Raw genomic sequence first — 16706 nt, 5'->3', positions numbered from 1 at the left:
GAACGTCTGGGTGGGGGAAGCAGGATTGTGTTCTACTAGGCTTCGTCTGTGTTGCAAGCTCCTACTTAGCTCAGCCGGCAGGACAATTGATCTTCCTCTCCCCACTGACCCTGACCTACCGTCTCAAAGAAGCCTTTGTGATAAGAGGTGGGATACCAAGGAATCTAAATAAATAAACCATGAAACAACACCAGACTCAGGAACTTCCTTTTCTACACATGCAGTCCTACTTCCGCACTCTCCCGTGGGACTCCAAAGCCAAGCCCTCGTTCCAAAATCAAGCAAACAAAGGCAAGAACCTCAGCAGCAGCTTTAGACAAGCAAACAAACCTGGTGGGAGAGAAGGATGCTAATCCAAGCTTGTGGTAATGAGAGCCTCTCTCCTACTGCTCAGTGAGAAGCTCGTCAGCTCTCATCTAGTTGCCCTGAGGGCTGCCCAACATCAGTGCAAATGACAAAAGAAAGCTCCGAAGGTAGGAAGTCCTCTGTAACTCCAAAGCTTTAGCACTGCAGGTTCTCCTAAAAGCTCCATGTGGCATCTTCTTTTTTTGGGGGGGAGGGTAAAAAACATACAGTTTACTATCTTAACCACTTGAAGTGTACAGTACAGTAGTGTTAACGACATGCACGCTGTTGTGCAACAGATCTCAACAAATTTCTCATATTGCAAAACCGAAACCCTCTAACCGTTGAACAAACTCCTTTTCCCCCTTGCTCCCAAATCCTAGAAACAACCATTCTATTTTCTGTTTCTAAGACTTGACTACTTAGATACCTCCCAGAAGTGGGATTATCAGGTATTTGTCTTCTTGTGCCTGGCTTATTGCACTTAGCAGAATGTCCTGAAGGTTAATTCGTGTTGTAGCACGTCACATAAGGTCTTTCTTTTTAAAGATTGCATAATATTCCATTGTGCGTCTATGCTGCCTCTTCTTTACCCATTGCCTGATGGACACTTGGGTTGCTTCCGCCTCTTGGCTATGGTGAAGAGCGCTGCAAAGAACAAAGATGTGCAAATACCTCTTTGAAGTCCCATTTTCGATTCTTTTGGATATACACCAAGAAGTGAGGCTGCTGGATTGTATGGTAGCTTTCTTTTTAATTTTGTCGAGGAATCTCCCTAGCATTTTCCATAGTAGCTGTACCACCAACAGAACTAGGATCCTCATTTTTCTACCTCCTTGTCAACACTTGTTTTTTTCCTTTCTTTTCTTTTTTATCGTGGCCATCAGACAGGTGTGAGGTGGTAGCTCATTGTGGTTTTGATTCGCGTTTCCCTGAGGATGAGTGATGTTGAGCATCTTATCACATGCTTGGGGGCCATTTGTACACCTTTGTGGCCTAACTGTAGCACCCAGGGCTTTCTAGCTGGAGCTCGTAGGTGCCCTACAGCTTTGGGTGTAAAAAGACTGGGACTCAGTTTTGCTGTATTTGACAACCGAGAGGCAACCTTACAAGCTGGGTAAGCAGTGAGATTTTTTGTGTGTGGGCATCGCCTCATATTTCACTTTGAAAACAAGCTACTGTATTGATTGCTGTATGCCCAGGGATAATAAGCTCTTGATGGAAATAATGGCAAAGGCCAACTGAACAGATGTATTTCACTTGGAAAAGATGATTTTTCTCCCTTCTGGCATTTTATATGAAACAAGAGAGATATCCTGAATATAGAAAGAGATGTGAAGAACTCCTGCTACTTGCTTTCTCTGTGTTAGTGAATTTTCATAATGAATGACAAAATGACCCAATTCATTTTTTGAAGGCACTATGTTAACAAGAGACAATCTTTCTCCGGAAAAACCCAGTGTATGAAAGCAACTCCAAGTAGTCATATAAGAGACGACTGTGTCCATACATTAAAGTTGGGGTTATGAGGGACAGTGGCCACTGTGTCACTGCTCACCTGTCACAGGGTAGCAGAGAGGTGACACAGTGCCTGGAGCAGGCAATGAGGGAAATTCTGTATTCTTATTCTCCTTTCCTGGCCTTCCTCTCACCCCCAATTTTCTGTGCTCTTTCCTGGGGACCCCAACTGCCCTATGGGTTTGACCTGCTGGAGACGCACGACTCTGCACGTTATGAATCACTCTCTGAATCTCTTCAAATCCCACATGCCCCCCCCCCCAGATTCGTTCACTCACATTACTTTCAATGCTAGTATTTTCAGGCATAATGTACCCGAACCCTATCCTTGTACAGGAAAGAAAACTGAGGCCCTGAGAAGTGATTCTTGAGAGGTCACCTGTCTTGTTAATGGCATCATTTCTTAATCTTCCTATTTCTTTTTCCTGACAGCGACTCTGCCATCTTCCCCAATACTTAGGATCTTACCTTAGGATGATTTTTGAGTCTTCCCTAATTTTTATTCCCTTTACACTATCAGTTACCAAGTCTTAATGATTCTTCTTTCAAGATTCTTGATATTGTCAACTCTCCCGTATTTCATTTCAATTGTTCCAGCACCTCATTAACCCATCCTGCACTTCTAGGTTCCTGGGATAGCCTCTTTATCTGATCTACCTCCTTATCTGATCCACGAGTGATTCACAACTCTGGCTACTCATTGCATTGACTTGGAGCACATTTAAAAAAAAAAAAAAAAACATTACAGCATACCTGAGCCTGCACTCCCGCCCATGGCAACCACTTCCTCCCTTCCCCCCAAAGGCTGAATTGTTTTGGGGAGAAGGCTCTATGGGTAATTTTTACATGTAAGTTTCCCAGGTATTTCTAATGGGTAGCCAAGATGGAAAACTCTTTGAAAACAAAACAAAACAAAACAAAACAAAACAAAACAAAACAAAACAAAACAAACTCTTTCCAAAAATGTTCTCACCATCCCTAAAATACTTCTTTGGCCACATCAGTGTGCTGCTCAAGGATCTTCTGTGCCTCCCCACCGCCACCGGTTTTTAGATAACGGCCTCTTCCACGCATTCAAAATTCCTGTACTTCTACTCCCTCTACTTTTCAGAAGGGATCCTGCCTGTACTCTAGTCATTTGCTTCTTAGCACCAAACCATCTCCTATAGTCTATTTCTATTTTAGATTGTAGCGCCCTTTGCCCCTGCCCCTCCCAAACCCTCTGGTTCCTCAAGGGTTATCTCAGGACTGGTTTCCTTCAAGGAGCCCTGTCTGACTATTCTGTTCATTATTTCCCACTCTTGTCTCAAACTCCCTTATCATTTAGGTTTGTACTGTCCTGTATTTGTTCCAAATGAGTATCTGTAGCTCTTTAATGAGATGGAGAGCTCCTGGAGGGGAGGGAGAGACAATGCCACATTTTTTTTCCTGTAGCCCCCACTGCATTGAACAATGTCTGACACATATCATAAAATAGGTCCATTTGGTTGAACTTGATACAGACCCAGGAGGCTAGACTAAGAGCTTAGAGAGTTTTTCCGAGTGGCCCCTTTATCACAGCAGGAAGGTAGGCACATAATCCCACACAGATAGACCTAACATTAGCTTCTGTTTCACAGTCCCCTTAAGTCTCTAGGAGACTATTATACATGGCACTTCCATAGCAAAGAAGCAACTCTAGCGTGTTAAAGTACAATTTGTAATGGCAACATAGGTCAGAACTACAGTTTGAGAGAAAACACCTTATAGAAACAATAAAACTTAGGTTAACCAGAAACAATTGCCTGGAACATTCAATTAGCCAGTTTTCCTCCACTCTGCTCTTAACAGAAAGAGATACAGTCTAAGAAAACAAGCAGACAGGCAGGAATTTATGAAAACCACAACCACCACCACCACAACCCAAACCCTACTTCCGGTTTAGGTTGAGACAATCAGTGGAAATTTGGGACATCATCCGATGCCCTCTGCAACTATCTACAAAAGCCTACATTGAAATTTGCTGTCAGAATAATAACTTCGTGACACTACAAGACTTTTAGTCATTCATTCACTTATTTGTTCACTCTGTAAAGCATTGTATTAATAACCCAGGGTGATAACCGGTCTTTGAATTCCATAAGGATGTGGATATTGATAACTCTGTTGTAAAACAGAGAGTAAGAGGGGACAGGAGGATATAAACCATGTGGGGAGTCCTGCGGTGAGGTCCATGGAGAGTGGTGCATGAAGGCCATCTCCTGTCCACAACCCTCATGACAGCTACCATTTATTGAATGTTATGCACCCGGCATTGGGCTAAACCAGGCAGCAAAGTGCGTTCTAGTCCCTGACCGTCCTTCTTCCCACTCCTTTCCTAACATGCCCCCAGACCATTTTGGGGCAGAGCCACCACTTTTTGTTGCTGCCATCAATGGAATATTTGGACTATCTCCAGAATCTATTTCCAATGTGCTATTTCCACCCTCACTCCCCCAAGTCTGGTCCTCTCATCATTTGCCTCAACCTTTACAATAACATTTTAATTGCCTCCAGTTTCTTATAAAAACCACATAAACAGTATCGGAGACTATTTCCCAATATGATATTTTCACCATTCCACTCAAATGATTTTTTAGTGACATCGGATTATATAAAACCTGAATTCCTTTGCTTGGCATATGAGGCCCTTTCTCCTGGAGCCTACCTCCGTGTTCTTTTTATTTAGTGCCTCCCCTCTCTCAGTTAGCCTAAGTGTTGGCTGTTCTGAACATACTTGCTGGCTTTGGTCGAACTGTTCCCTCTGCCCAGAATGGCCTTACCTCTTGCCCACACTGGCGAAGTCATACTTGTTGCTCAACGCCCAGCTATAATGTCACCTCTTGGGTAGAGTAGAATCTTCTACAACTCTGCTAAGCAGATTTAGGGTACTGTCTCCTTTGGGTTCTTATCACTCCTTTGCTGATACTATTCATATTTGCCCCATTGCCTGGTTTTCTCCCTGTCACTCCTACTTGCTTATGAACGCACATAGGCAGAGACTTGCTTACTAATCTTTATACCCCAGCATTGAGTAAGGTGCCTGACAGATGTTGGTTGGACTGGACAGAAACCACCAAGAGCCCTCTTGTGTTTTTGTTTTTGGCTGGTGACTGGTGAATTGATTGATTCTGGTCCCCTCACCTCCATGGACTCTAGACTAGTTGAAGTAAACTAAATGGCAAGTATATACCCTTCTTTTGGCAGATGCACACATCTATATCTCTTTAAACCACGGTCAGTGGACTGGATTTCCCTAATAATTATTCTGTAGCATTATGACTTTTCCAGTAAATTGGAGCTTTCTCCTTTTTGCTCTGATTCAGGCCTCCTCTGATCAATAACATCCTTGAGAGAAAGACACTTTAGAGAAATGATACATTTAAAACTTTTTTTTTTTTTTTTAGATATCCTCAAGGGATGATTGCAATAGTGTGTGTGTGTGTGTGTGTGTGTGTGTGTGTGTGTGTGTAATGCTTATATCAGTATAAAAGTATTTGGTAAGGAGTTGTTTAGCAGTAGGCCAACCAAATAATTCACTTAGTGAACAATATTATCTTTCATGTTAAATTTAAACCAATCCTGATGGCAATCAGCAGGATTGTAACAGTTGGAAAATATGTTTCAGGAAAAATTCAGAGAGCCAGCTTAAAAGACTTTGGTGGAGAGATGCTTAGCCATGGCTGTGACAGCATGAATGGGGTCACATCAAACCCGACCTGAGAACCGTGTCAGTCTGACTCGTGCTTCCATGCCTAACCATGGGGACTGAGCATGGGTAGCAGTTTCTGCTGAAAAGTCAAACTGACATTTTAAAATCCCAGTTCCACCCTATGAAATTGTGGCCCTAGCCACCTGCACACTGCATGATCTGACAGTGGTAACATGGGCCACTCTAGGGATGTGTTTGAGGGGTGAAAAGTTGCTTGAACCATATTTGCAAGGCTATCATCTATATTCTGCTTTACCCTATATAGGATATTTTTTTTTCCATAAGACTTTTTCCAAATGTTAGGCTAAAATACAGCCAACTGGAGAGTATTCATTTTGAAATAGTGGTAAATATTGTTCAGATACAAAGTTATGCCTATTTTTAAAAAAAGTCACAACTGGTTTTTTTCCCTCCTTAAATTTGGCGCGTCACTGAGCACGGAGAGAGGAAAGTGAGCAGCTCCAGTCCTGAGCGGATAGTGGGTGGAGAGCTGCCAGAGGGCAGCCGAGGGCAATACCATGATGCCAGGAGGAGTGCACAGATCCCAGGGCTTGAATGTTTGGCGACTGTGGCTCTCTTTCTGTCAGGTGCCAAAGGGGTGCCCTGGGTTGGAGCTGTCTGAACTCGGGCTGAGAGGAAATCAACGTAACTACTTGTACCGAAGCCTCGGGAGTATTTCTGGAAGTGTGTGGAGTAGAACTTGGCTGGAGCTGCCTCTGCTGGACCCTCCCTATCTCTCCTTCCTGCTGGAGCCATTCTGGCCTGGACCCCCGGAATTTGGTGCGTCCCAAGTTTCATGAACCCACAGATCCTATCCTTATCATTTGTGAGGTCTCAGCCAGATATTTTCCAGAGCTCTAGCAGAAATTAGACAAGCTACTATGAAAGAAAAAGCATTATACATCAGTTACAAACAATGCAAAACCAAAGCTCATTAGAGAAAGATAATATTCATGCAGATTTTACAAACCGTGTCTTTAGGGTGGCCCAATAAGTAGAAATATGGGGACCCATGCTTGTCACTTTTCATGCACATGGAGAGACTGGAAGGTACCATTCCTAAAGGAAGGGGAGGAACAGCCTAGGACCAATCATTAGAATTAACAGAACCAGTGACAAAGATATATTATTACGGTTAGAGTCAAGATTGCTTAGTATGTTTAGAGCAGCTGAATACAAATTATCTAGGCAGTAAGAATAAAGACTTTATGTAGAGCTACCCCTGTCGAGCATGCAGCAAGTGAAATTAGTGAAAGACTGAGCTACATGTGCATTCCAAAAATAGATTTTTCTCAAAATATTGAGGGCATCCTGAGGCGCTTTTAGGGAGGCACAGGTGTTAAAAAAATTTGAAATGGTCATATCAGAGTTTTTGTAGAATTTTCCCATAACGATGGGATGTTTTTGTGATATGGATTGTCATTTGAGAATCAGTCACAGTAATCATTTCCACATTTTGAAACATTACAAGAAGACATAGCATGCCCAGGTTTATGCCTCTGTTTTGCTAATAATCTCGTATGTTCTTCTAGTTCCCCTCACCTCTGACAATTTGCTTATTTAGAGTCAAAGTTCACAGTTGACTTGCTGAGTGTAATTGTTTTCTGGGAAAAAAATAAAGCAGGAAGAAGGGTGGCGATGCCTTGCCTGTGGGGCTCTCCAGCATACTCACCTGTCCGAGGGCCGAGGGCCGTGCTCGGAAAGCAGCCTCTCAGCGGCTGTCTCCCTTTGTGTCTCTCTCAGCTCTTGGGCTACAGTTCTTTATCTACACGTGGATGGGTACTAGAAAGTCCGGAGTGCCCAAATCAATAATCTCCAAGAGACAGGCCCCAGGAGATGCAGCAATGACCCCCCTCCTCGCCCGCTGCTGTTTCTCTCAGCTCCGCACAGCATGAGGGATGGGCGGGCGAACGGGAGGTTAATGTGATCAGAACAACTTAATGCACGCAGCTCAGACATTCTGGAGCCTGATGCACTCCTGGCCGGCACATACTGATGAAACTCCCCGTCTGAACGCCTAACCTGCCCCACACGCGTGCTGCGCGTGCTCGGCTCCCGGACGCAGAACGGAACACTCCACAGAGATTTCCAACTCTGCCCCTGGGAGTGTGTTTCGCAGCATGGCATGTGTCTCAGGGAAGGGAGATGAAGGGTGAGCACAAACACCTTGAGGTTAAATGGAAAGCAGACGCTCTCTGTGGTAAGATAGCTGAAGCCTAACTACGGAGGGGAGCAATGGAAATTACATTTCAGGACTTATTCACTGAGTTTACCATTTAGCCCTGCCAAGATGCAAGTGATTTTGTGCGAAATGAATCAAGCTGGTTTAGTGTCACAACGAGAAGGAGCTCATCTGGTTTTAAATGTGACCTTTACTGGGCTTGAAAGATACATGGACTAGGAAACCTCATGGACAGACGTTCAAAGAAAAGAACCCGGAACGTGGTGGGAATAAATTGCTGTGAGGCCGGGGTAGAAAGTGCCATGAAACAGGAAAACTGGAGAGTTACACGCTGGCCTACTCAGTGCCCTGACGTGTGGACGCGTGTACATGTCCAGCCTTAACGCCCAGGAGCCTGCTGAGGCCAGAGTCACTACGTGCGAGACAGCGCATACCTTTGTACACAAGGGTGAAAGCAAGTCATTCTGTGAGCAAATGTCTGAGCCACATGACAGTTACCAGCTCTTTAGTCAGGACTAAGTGTGCATTTCTCATTCTTTAAAAAACAAAAACAGAAACAAAAACAAACAAAACTGAACCCAAAGAGCACACTGAAAAATGTGTGTGATTCTCAAAGTTTTGAGATTTTGCTATAATCAGAGCACATCATTTAAGTGTGGAGTAAGGCATTATATAATTTCATCTTTGGTCCTGACTGAGGGATTTCAGTTAAAAGGAAACATCTGGAGGCCTTTATCAGAACAGGACATGGCAGGAGTCCTATCTTTGAGCAAGGCTGTAGGCAGATTTCTCTAATAACAAAAATCTGGCTTCATGGACTCACTATTTCTTCCACTAGAATCTTCCGTGAAAAGATCTTTTTAAAAAAGAAAGCTTGAAATTTCCTTGGAGACTCTATGGTTGCTGGTTATGGCAGCTGGCTGGACCTACCCAAGAATTTGTCTTAAGGTTCTGGATACCACTTTGAGTACCTGGAGAGCAGGGTTTTGTTGGCAAACTCCTTTACAGGGATCAAAACCTTTTCTGTATCAACTCTACTTTGAGACAAGAGAAAATCAGACACCAGGGGTAAAATCATTTTGGCATTTAGCACCCACTTCACAACAGGGCACAGCTGATGGGTTTGAAGCTTATCTTAAATCAACAGGGTCAGACTGCCCTCAGTGAGGAGGATGGGCGCTGAGCTCAGATGGTCAAAAAAAAGTCAGAGGTGGAAAACGGGAGGACAATAGGAGGAAGAACGAGTCTGTTTTCTTTAAGTTGTAATGCTCGGGAGTCTCTGAATGGAAAGCGATTCAGACTGGATGGGCAGAAAGGAGCCGGTGCAGGGCGTGAGGCACAGCTGTCAGTGGGGGGCAACAAGAAGCAAAACCTCCCGTGCGCCAGCCTTTAGGGCAGAGCTGGAGGAGGTACACCCTGCAATCCAGGGGCACTGCATTCCCTGAGACGGTGCTTTAAAACTGAAGAGTCCTGAGCCAAATCCACACAGTCCTGTGTGCGTGCATGCGTGCCCACACATCCAACTTTAAAACCATGCTGCCTGCTTTGCTGTCTGTGATCCTTGATCTCCCCCTTCCCCTCCGCCCCTTGTAAAAAGCATTCTCTTGAAATTGTGACCTCCTTGCCGTCCAGTCCAATGTTCTTACACTGTTTAGCAGTGTTTCCTCTAAGAAAGCTGCCTTCTCCCTGGACTTTTGTGGAAGCAGCCGTCCATGGGAGAGCCCAGCTTCACACTGGGGGAAGGAAGGGAATGTTCTATCAGAGCCTAAACTGTGGGTTCCTGGAGGATGGGTTCCTGGAGGCCCTGGGGTATTTAGATTTTCTGAGATGCACGTGGTCAACAACTTCAGTATTTGGGAATCGAAGGAGGTTGGACCTCAAAGGTGAAATTGGTTCTTCTTGGTAGATTTCTTGGTCACTGTGTGTTCTAATATATTTTCTCAGAGGCTTAAATGCCTAACAAGGGAGGACTTGGGGAAGGGGGTCATCTGATATATCCTTTAAGAGAAAATTGCATGTTGCACATCATGTAAGGGTATCCGAAAAGAAAACATATTTGTTATGATCCATGGTTCCCAATAAAACATTGTGGAGAAATGAGATTTCATTCTTATCCTAAAAACTCTCAAAATAATAAATGAGGTTTTGGCTGGATAGTGGAGAAAGGAACATCAGAGTTGTGCATTCTTTAAGGAAGCTTCTGCCTCTGACTCCGTGAAATGGGAACTTATTAGGAGCTTCACAGAGCATTTCCTGGGCTCACCTACATGCTGCAGAGAGCAATCTTGAGCCTTTTTAGGTAGGAAGAACCCTGTCCTCTGTTCGATGCCGCCGGGAGTTCTGCCTGACAGCCTGTCCTCTTCCTTGGGTCTGACTCAGTAGAGGTGTGCAGGAGTGATTTGTGCAGCCTCTCATGGAAAAGGAAGATACACTCAACCATGAATGTCACAAGCTGAAATTAAATTTCAGAATTTATTATTGAAGTAAGCTGCCTTTTGCCCTATTAAAAACACAGGAGAATTAGTGCAAAAGGCTATGGAACCACTTAAAGCTCCCATAAACATAGTCTCTGAGGAAGAAACAAAGGCAATGGGGACTCCCCCTTATTTTTTCTTGTGGGGGCACAGCAGCACCCCCATGAAAGCCTCAGGAGGTGAGGTGACTCCTCCAGGCTCCCTGGGGCCGACAGCCACAGGAGGGGGGCAGGGATGGTTAGCAAACTTGCCAGATGAAGTTTGGGTTTGCTGACTTATAATTTAGAATAATTCAGACAAGGTCTAAGCAGAAATTCATCTACACTGAGTCCTTTCTTCAGAAAATGTCCAAGGCGTGGGTATAAATATTACAAAGGAAATGGTTAACAACCTGAAGAAGCCAAGTGCTTGTCAAGGATCCTTAATACGCAGAAGCACTTATTAAATTCCACAAATAATTACTAAAACCCACTTAAAGGTTTTCACTAGAGCCGATCCTAGAAGACCTTTTCATGAGTCACCAGTCTGTTGGACTCAGCGGTTGCACCTGTCTCCTGAGATTTCAGCTCACTCCGGGCCGGGACTATAGCTTGTGGTCAGTGCCTGCGGAGAGCCTTGCACATCGTAGGTGCCCAGAAAATCCTCAGTGAGTTAAGGGACTAGTGATGACATGAATTAATGATATCAATTACAAGATTTGTCTCACGTGGGATGGTTAGGAGGGGTATACTGTCTGCAGTTTATCCTTGTATGATCTGAGGGAAGAAAGCCCTTGCTGAACTAATAGCTATAAGCAAGATGATGAGAGTATGCTTGGAATGTTTACTTGTCACTGTGCTTTTTTATTTTAAAGTTTTTATTTTAATCCCCCGGTGCTCATCGCGACAAGTGCACTCCTTCATCCTTATCACCTCTTCCCCCCCCCACCTCCCCTCTGGTGACCATCACTTTGTTCTGTACAGTTAAGAGTCTGTTTCTTGGTTTGTCTCTCTCTTTTTCCTTTGCTTGTTTGTGTCTTAAGTTCCACTTATGAGTGAAATCATATGGTATCTGTCTTTCTCTGACTGCCCTATTTCACTTAGCATAATACACTCTAGCTCCATCCATGTCGTTGCAAATGATCAATGCATATTCTTAAAGAATAAAAAAGAAACATAGCCTATTGCCATATAAATAGAGACCAGTACTGCTTAATCTGGTGCTCTGATATGATTCTTGTTAAGTCATGTGTATTCCTGTTTGAAGGCAGTCTTTAACTAAACAACGATTTGGCCCATTCATTTCTTTAGCTATAGTTCCTGACTCATCTTTTCCCTGTGTACTTAATGCAGTTTTATTACCCTTCTAAAATGAAAACAATTCCATTACCAAAGACCTGTGACCAAATCAAAACCCATTAAAAACACAATTAACTTTGAAAATGGAAGGTTAGGCAGAAGTCAAATTCACGGATTGGCTCTTTCTTTCCCTTTGTGTGGGCATTTGGTGTTCGTTGTCGCCGGGCCACCTATCCTAAGAAAATTCTGCTTCATCCTTGTAACCCTGCGTGGCCTCCTAAGACCACTGAGTCTCCATTTGCTAGTGGACTCCCTTCACCATTGTAATCATAAAGACCGTTCTGTTGCCTTTTAAGGAATAAACAAACTAGACCACTAAGACTAGAAACCATATTTCGGTTTCACTTTATCTTGATCAGATTTGAACAGCAAATATTACCAGGGGAAAGGCCCGAGTTGGTCTGAACTGGTTGATTTTGATTTCATCCCACGGCACCTCTGCTTGCCCTGGCCCTGGCTCTGTGGCTCAGTGTCTAAATCAAGTGAGTGCTCTCGATGATTCCTTGAATGCTAATGAAGGACACCTGTATTTCAAGGCAGGGAGCTAATTTGTGTAATTTATTCCTGTGCAGCATTAGAACCATGATGCATGCTTCCTTCTTTCTTAACCTTTTTAGATTTAATTCAAACAGCAACAACCAGTGTTAAGGAGGGCGCTACTTTTGATGCATCATCTTTGCATTCGTTTCTCAGTATGGTGGAGTGAAATTTCCTTATTCCTGCCGGTTGTTGAGATGCGTGTCATGGGAGGGGGAGCTCACGCTTCCCGTGGAGTTTATAATCAACAAATTCTTATCCTGAGGACTAGAGTAGAGTTGAAGTATCCATCTCCTTCAAGGACTTAGCTATAAAAGCAACTTCTTCAAAGCCCTTATCACTTGCCGACTCCCCCTGCAGCTGCTCGACAGCCTGTGTGCAGCCCCTACTTACGTGGCTACATTTGCTGATTTATGCCTCTGACTTGGCTGGGCTGTCGTCTGACGATTAGTCTTGAGGTAATTATGGATGGCATATTTGCAGCATATTTATTCCTTTCCTCAGCTCACTTGGATTCACACTGATTTTGTTTAGTCAACAATCTGACAGATTACCCTTGGTATTTTTTTTTCTTTCAATTGTACCTGGGCTTATCTCTCTGTCACAGATCACCTTAGGAACTCAGAGCAAGAGTTTTATATTTCTCTTGACTGAGATCTGCTTTTCTTCGAGACGTGTCCAAATGTCCAGATAAGGGTCTTGCTTCAGAGCTGTTGTGAATTCTGAATTCTGCAGGTAGCGGAGGGAGGGCTGGTGCATATCATTTAAAACCCTGCCACAGGCTGTTTGTTGTCGATCTCCTACTCTTCAAAGTTCACTCTCCCAGGCTGGGTTAAGTCTTCATGGCTCCCTAGCAGGTTCTGTCTCCTATAGATTCTGATAACCCCCTTTAATCATCTTTTAAGGATGGATTTTTGCTACATGTTGGATATTAAAAGGCAAATAAAGGAAACAAACACAGGATTAAACTCATAGTTGACGGAAAATTCAGTGTTCCTGTGATGAGGGTACATTTGGACAAAGTGGATTATATTCTTGGTTATATCTACTGGTTATCTCGAGCATTTTCTTTCACTGTTCTTGCTTCTGTTATTTGGTTTTGTTACCAAGCCCCCTTGCCGGTGTCATTAAAATACACTCTTTTATTGTGGACAAAAGATTCTGCCTCATGATACAGTCTGTTTAACTGGCTTGCTGGAAGAATTATGATGTTCCTTTGCTGTGGGCACTCCTTTTACACTGGGGTCATTTGTAAACTCCATGACTGTGGCTGCATCTTTGGCTTGCTCCCGGGACAGGAAAGAGTTTGCATGGCGGCCTTGAGATGGCTATCCTTAGAAAGACCTGCTTGCGAGGTTGGTTGTTGGCAGGCCTCTGGGACCGTGACAGCTAAATTATCTCCTACATTCATATAAGCCCTTCTCTAAAGGATAAGGGTGTCTCCTGTACAACTGTGCAGACAACGTGGTTTATGCTGACCACCTGCTTTTCTTCTAGGAGTCTAGAATTTTGGTATGTGCTAGATGAAGGATACCTAGATGAGTAGCACAGTATAAACCCTGGGTGCCAGGCTCTAATGAACTTCCCTGGCCAAGAGTATCACACATTTATTGTTGCATTTTTGTTTTTGGGGAAGAGTGCTCTCTGGATGACCCCTCATGAGAGAGAGAGAGAGAGAGAGAGGGAGAGAAAGAAAATAAGCAGTCTCGTACCTGGATTCCTCTAGACTTTGCCTGTTTTTTCCCCTTATGATCGCACTGTGTATCCTTACTACATCACTTTAATAAATCTTAGCTGTGAGTACAACTATATTCTGTGCCCCAGGAGTCTTTCTAGCAGGTCCCTGAATGTGGGGTGGTCTTGGGGACCCCATTAGTTGCTATGAGATTCCAGAAATATCACTTGATAGCGTTAGCCTCAAAGATGCTGGTCTGATCCCTAAGCTTCTTGGTTGCTCATGCAAAACCAGGCATCTTTCAACTTAGACAGTAATGTTTACTTAGTTTGTGATTATTCTTCTACTTCCCTAAAGGAGATTGCTCTGCTCTATTACATTGGATATTTTGTGACACAATCTCTAAAGTTAATTTGCAGTCAAAATCTATGTCAATCTAACATCAACAGTAGCTGACAAACTCTAACCATTGGCGAGTACAATTTAATGTTACATTTTAGAAGAACTGATTGAGAAGAAATTCTACAATACTGCTGAGTTAACCATATTGACAACTGGGCCCTCAAAACTGTGTCCAGATATTTAACAAACTCTCCGTTTGTATTTTGGGGGGATGTTAAGAATTAAAGGGATCATGTTGACATCATCTTGAATTTGGGTCTTGTTCAAAAACATGTTTTTATTTTTTTAAAGATGCTTTAAGAAAAAGTTTTTCTTAAAGATGCAGCATCATATGTAGGCATCATAGTTTGAGTGATAAAAACTGTGATGCTGCCGGTGGTGAATAGTAATGTTCAACGGCTCACTGTAGACAAGCTGCTGAAAATATGCACCAGTGATTCTATAACAAAAAAGACAGCCCTGGGCAGCCACATGGTTCAGATCAACTTTTTAAAGATTAACTTCTTAGGACATAAGAATAATTTTAACTCTATGGATGTTCCTTGGCTCAGACAACAGGTCTTGCTGTGGAATGAAGCATATCTTTAAAATAAGTTATTTTTTAGAAGTGACAAACTCTCACAGGTCAGTTTCATCTTACTGGATCACTTATTTCCCTGGGGTGCAAAAAGTTACTCTATTCCAAGAGTAAGATTCTTTACAAAGGGATTAGTGCCAGTGCCATTTAATAGGATCAGGCCTGTGCTTGTTGCTAATATTAATATTTAAACATATTTTATTAGATCCAGGCATTAAGGGTGGGAACCTGGGATGAAATCTTTCCTGGGGCATAGAGCCAAGCCTACAGAAACTTCTCAGTGCTTTCCTTAGTTGAGTACTTGCCAGTCCTTTTGGGGTTTCAAGATCCTGAAAACAGTTTTTGAGGGCATTTGAATTCAGGTATTTCAACTGAACTCAGGACTATCCTGTCCTGCTAACTAAGGAAGTGTTCAGTCAATTATTAGGTAGTTTAGGAAAGTCGCCCATAATTAAGGTAAGCGTAACTGGAGAGGGAACAGTGTTATTTAGAGCGTGTGTGTTTGTGTGGTGTGTGGCGGCGGTGGGGGGGGGTAGGGGATGGAGAGATGAAAATGAGAGTCTAGACCAACAATTTGAGCTTATTATTCAGTTAGGTCCCATTGCCCTAATCTGGACAGGTATTATCAGCACTGTTCTTCACTGATGTCTGTCTGTCTTTCTGACACTCCTTGAGATTAATTACAACCCAGCTCAGGGGCTGATGCTTCTCATGTAATGACCACCCAGCAGTTTCTTAGTCAAGCTGTCAGTGGTGCCTCCAATGGGCTACTGAGAAATGACACCATTAAAGACTTCTGAAGGCAGAGCTAATGCACTTCCTTGCCTTCCTGAAAAGCAGACATGCACAGCATAAGAGTGAATTTTTGGATAATCCCTAAGTGCCAAGAAAATGCAACCACTGCGTAAACTGAAGTTTCTAATCTTCCCACCTGAAGATTTGTTCTTGCTTGTCCCCTGGCCCCAGTCACACACCCTACAGGGCAATGTGATATGTGAGCGATTTTAGGAAATAATTGATAAATTACTGTGGACTCAAATGAACAGAGGACTACTAGTCAAATTGCAAAAGTTCTAAAGTGTAACTGGTGGCTGGATCTCCCTGCACACTCAGAGATGCCCTGAAAGGTCCTCTATTTGCTATTTTAAACATCACTTAACCAAGAGAGCAAAAGAAAGAGCTCACACACATATAAATCTTGTGCTTCAATGTACATATGCGTATATATATATATATATATATCTATTGGTAGCTAAATATATTTAGGTAGAATTGTAGGACTGATATAGTTTTACAAATAAGCAGAGGCATTTACAGCACACAGAAGAAACAGAAAAAAAGGTGAATCAAAACGTGAAACGTACCATACTCCGGGACCTGCCCCGTCCCACGCTTCAGTAGGAGACGGACCCTTCTTCCTCCTGACTTGATGAGTTCTATTGCTCTGGCGTGTGTCATGTCCCTTGTGCTCTCCCCATTGATTTCGATGATTTGATCTCCTACCTGTTAATTAAGGAAACGTTAACTCAGTCAAAGATGGTTCTACTCACACTGCATTTCTTTTTTTTTTTTTTTTAAGATTTAATTTATTTATTTGACAGAGATAGAGACAGCCAGCGAGAGAGGGAACATAAGCAGGGGGAGTGGGAGAGGAAGAAGCAGACTCACAGCGGAAGAGCCTGATGTGGGGCTCGATCCCACAACACCGGAATCACGCCCTGAGCCAAAGGCAGACGCCTAACCGCTGTGCCACCCAGGCGCCCCTCACACTGCATTTCTAATAGATTAGAAAAGCATCCTTCCAGAGAGCATCTGAACAATTTGGTTGCAGTCTGCTGCTTCTTAGAAGTGGCTAATTCCTAGCTGCATCCTGAATCTGACCACCAAACTTGATTTACCTTTAACAGAAATTAAAACATTGGACCAGAA

General features: G+C 43.3%; 1 protein-coding gene across 9 annotated transcripts in view; it reads right to left on the bottom strand.

Annotated features, from left to right (window-relative positions):
* The window catches only part of MAGI2 (membrane associated guanylate kinase, WW and PDZ domain containing 2), a 1265804-nt gene that overhangs the window by 42019 nt on the left and 1207079 nt on the right, over positions 1-16706 (bottom strand). For 8 of the 9 annotated variants that reach the window (XM_087861146.1, XM_087861140.1, XM_087861142.1 and 5 more), the window contains one exon: positions 16142-16280. In XM_087861146.1, coding sequence (XP_087717272.1) covers positions 16142-16280 — 139 coding nt within the window. Of the gene's footprint in view, positions 1-5333; positions 6653-16141; positions 16281-16706 lie in introns of those variants that run through there. The other variant, XM_087861143.1, reaches the window with a different exon arrangement.

Source organism: Ursus americanus, chromosome 3 (genome assembly GCF_024610735.1).
Source record: "Ursus americanus isolate L20-20 chromosome 3, mUrsAme1.1.p, whole genome shotgun sequence".
Classification (NCBI taxonomy): Eukaryota; Metazoa; Chordata; class Mammalia; order Carnivora; family Ursidae; genus Ursus; species Ursus americanus.
Note: the sequence above shows the minus strand (reverse complement) of the source record. Positions and strands in the feature narration are given on the sequence as shown.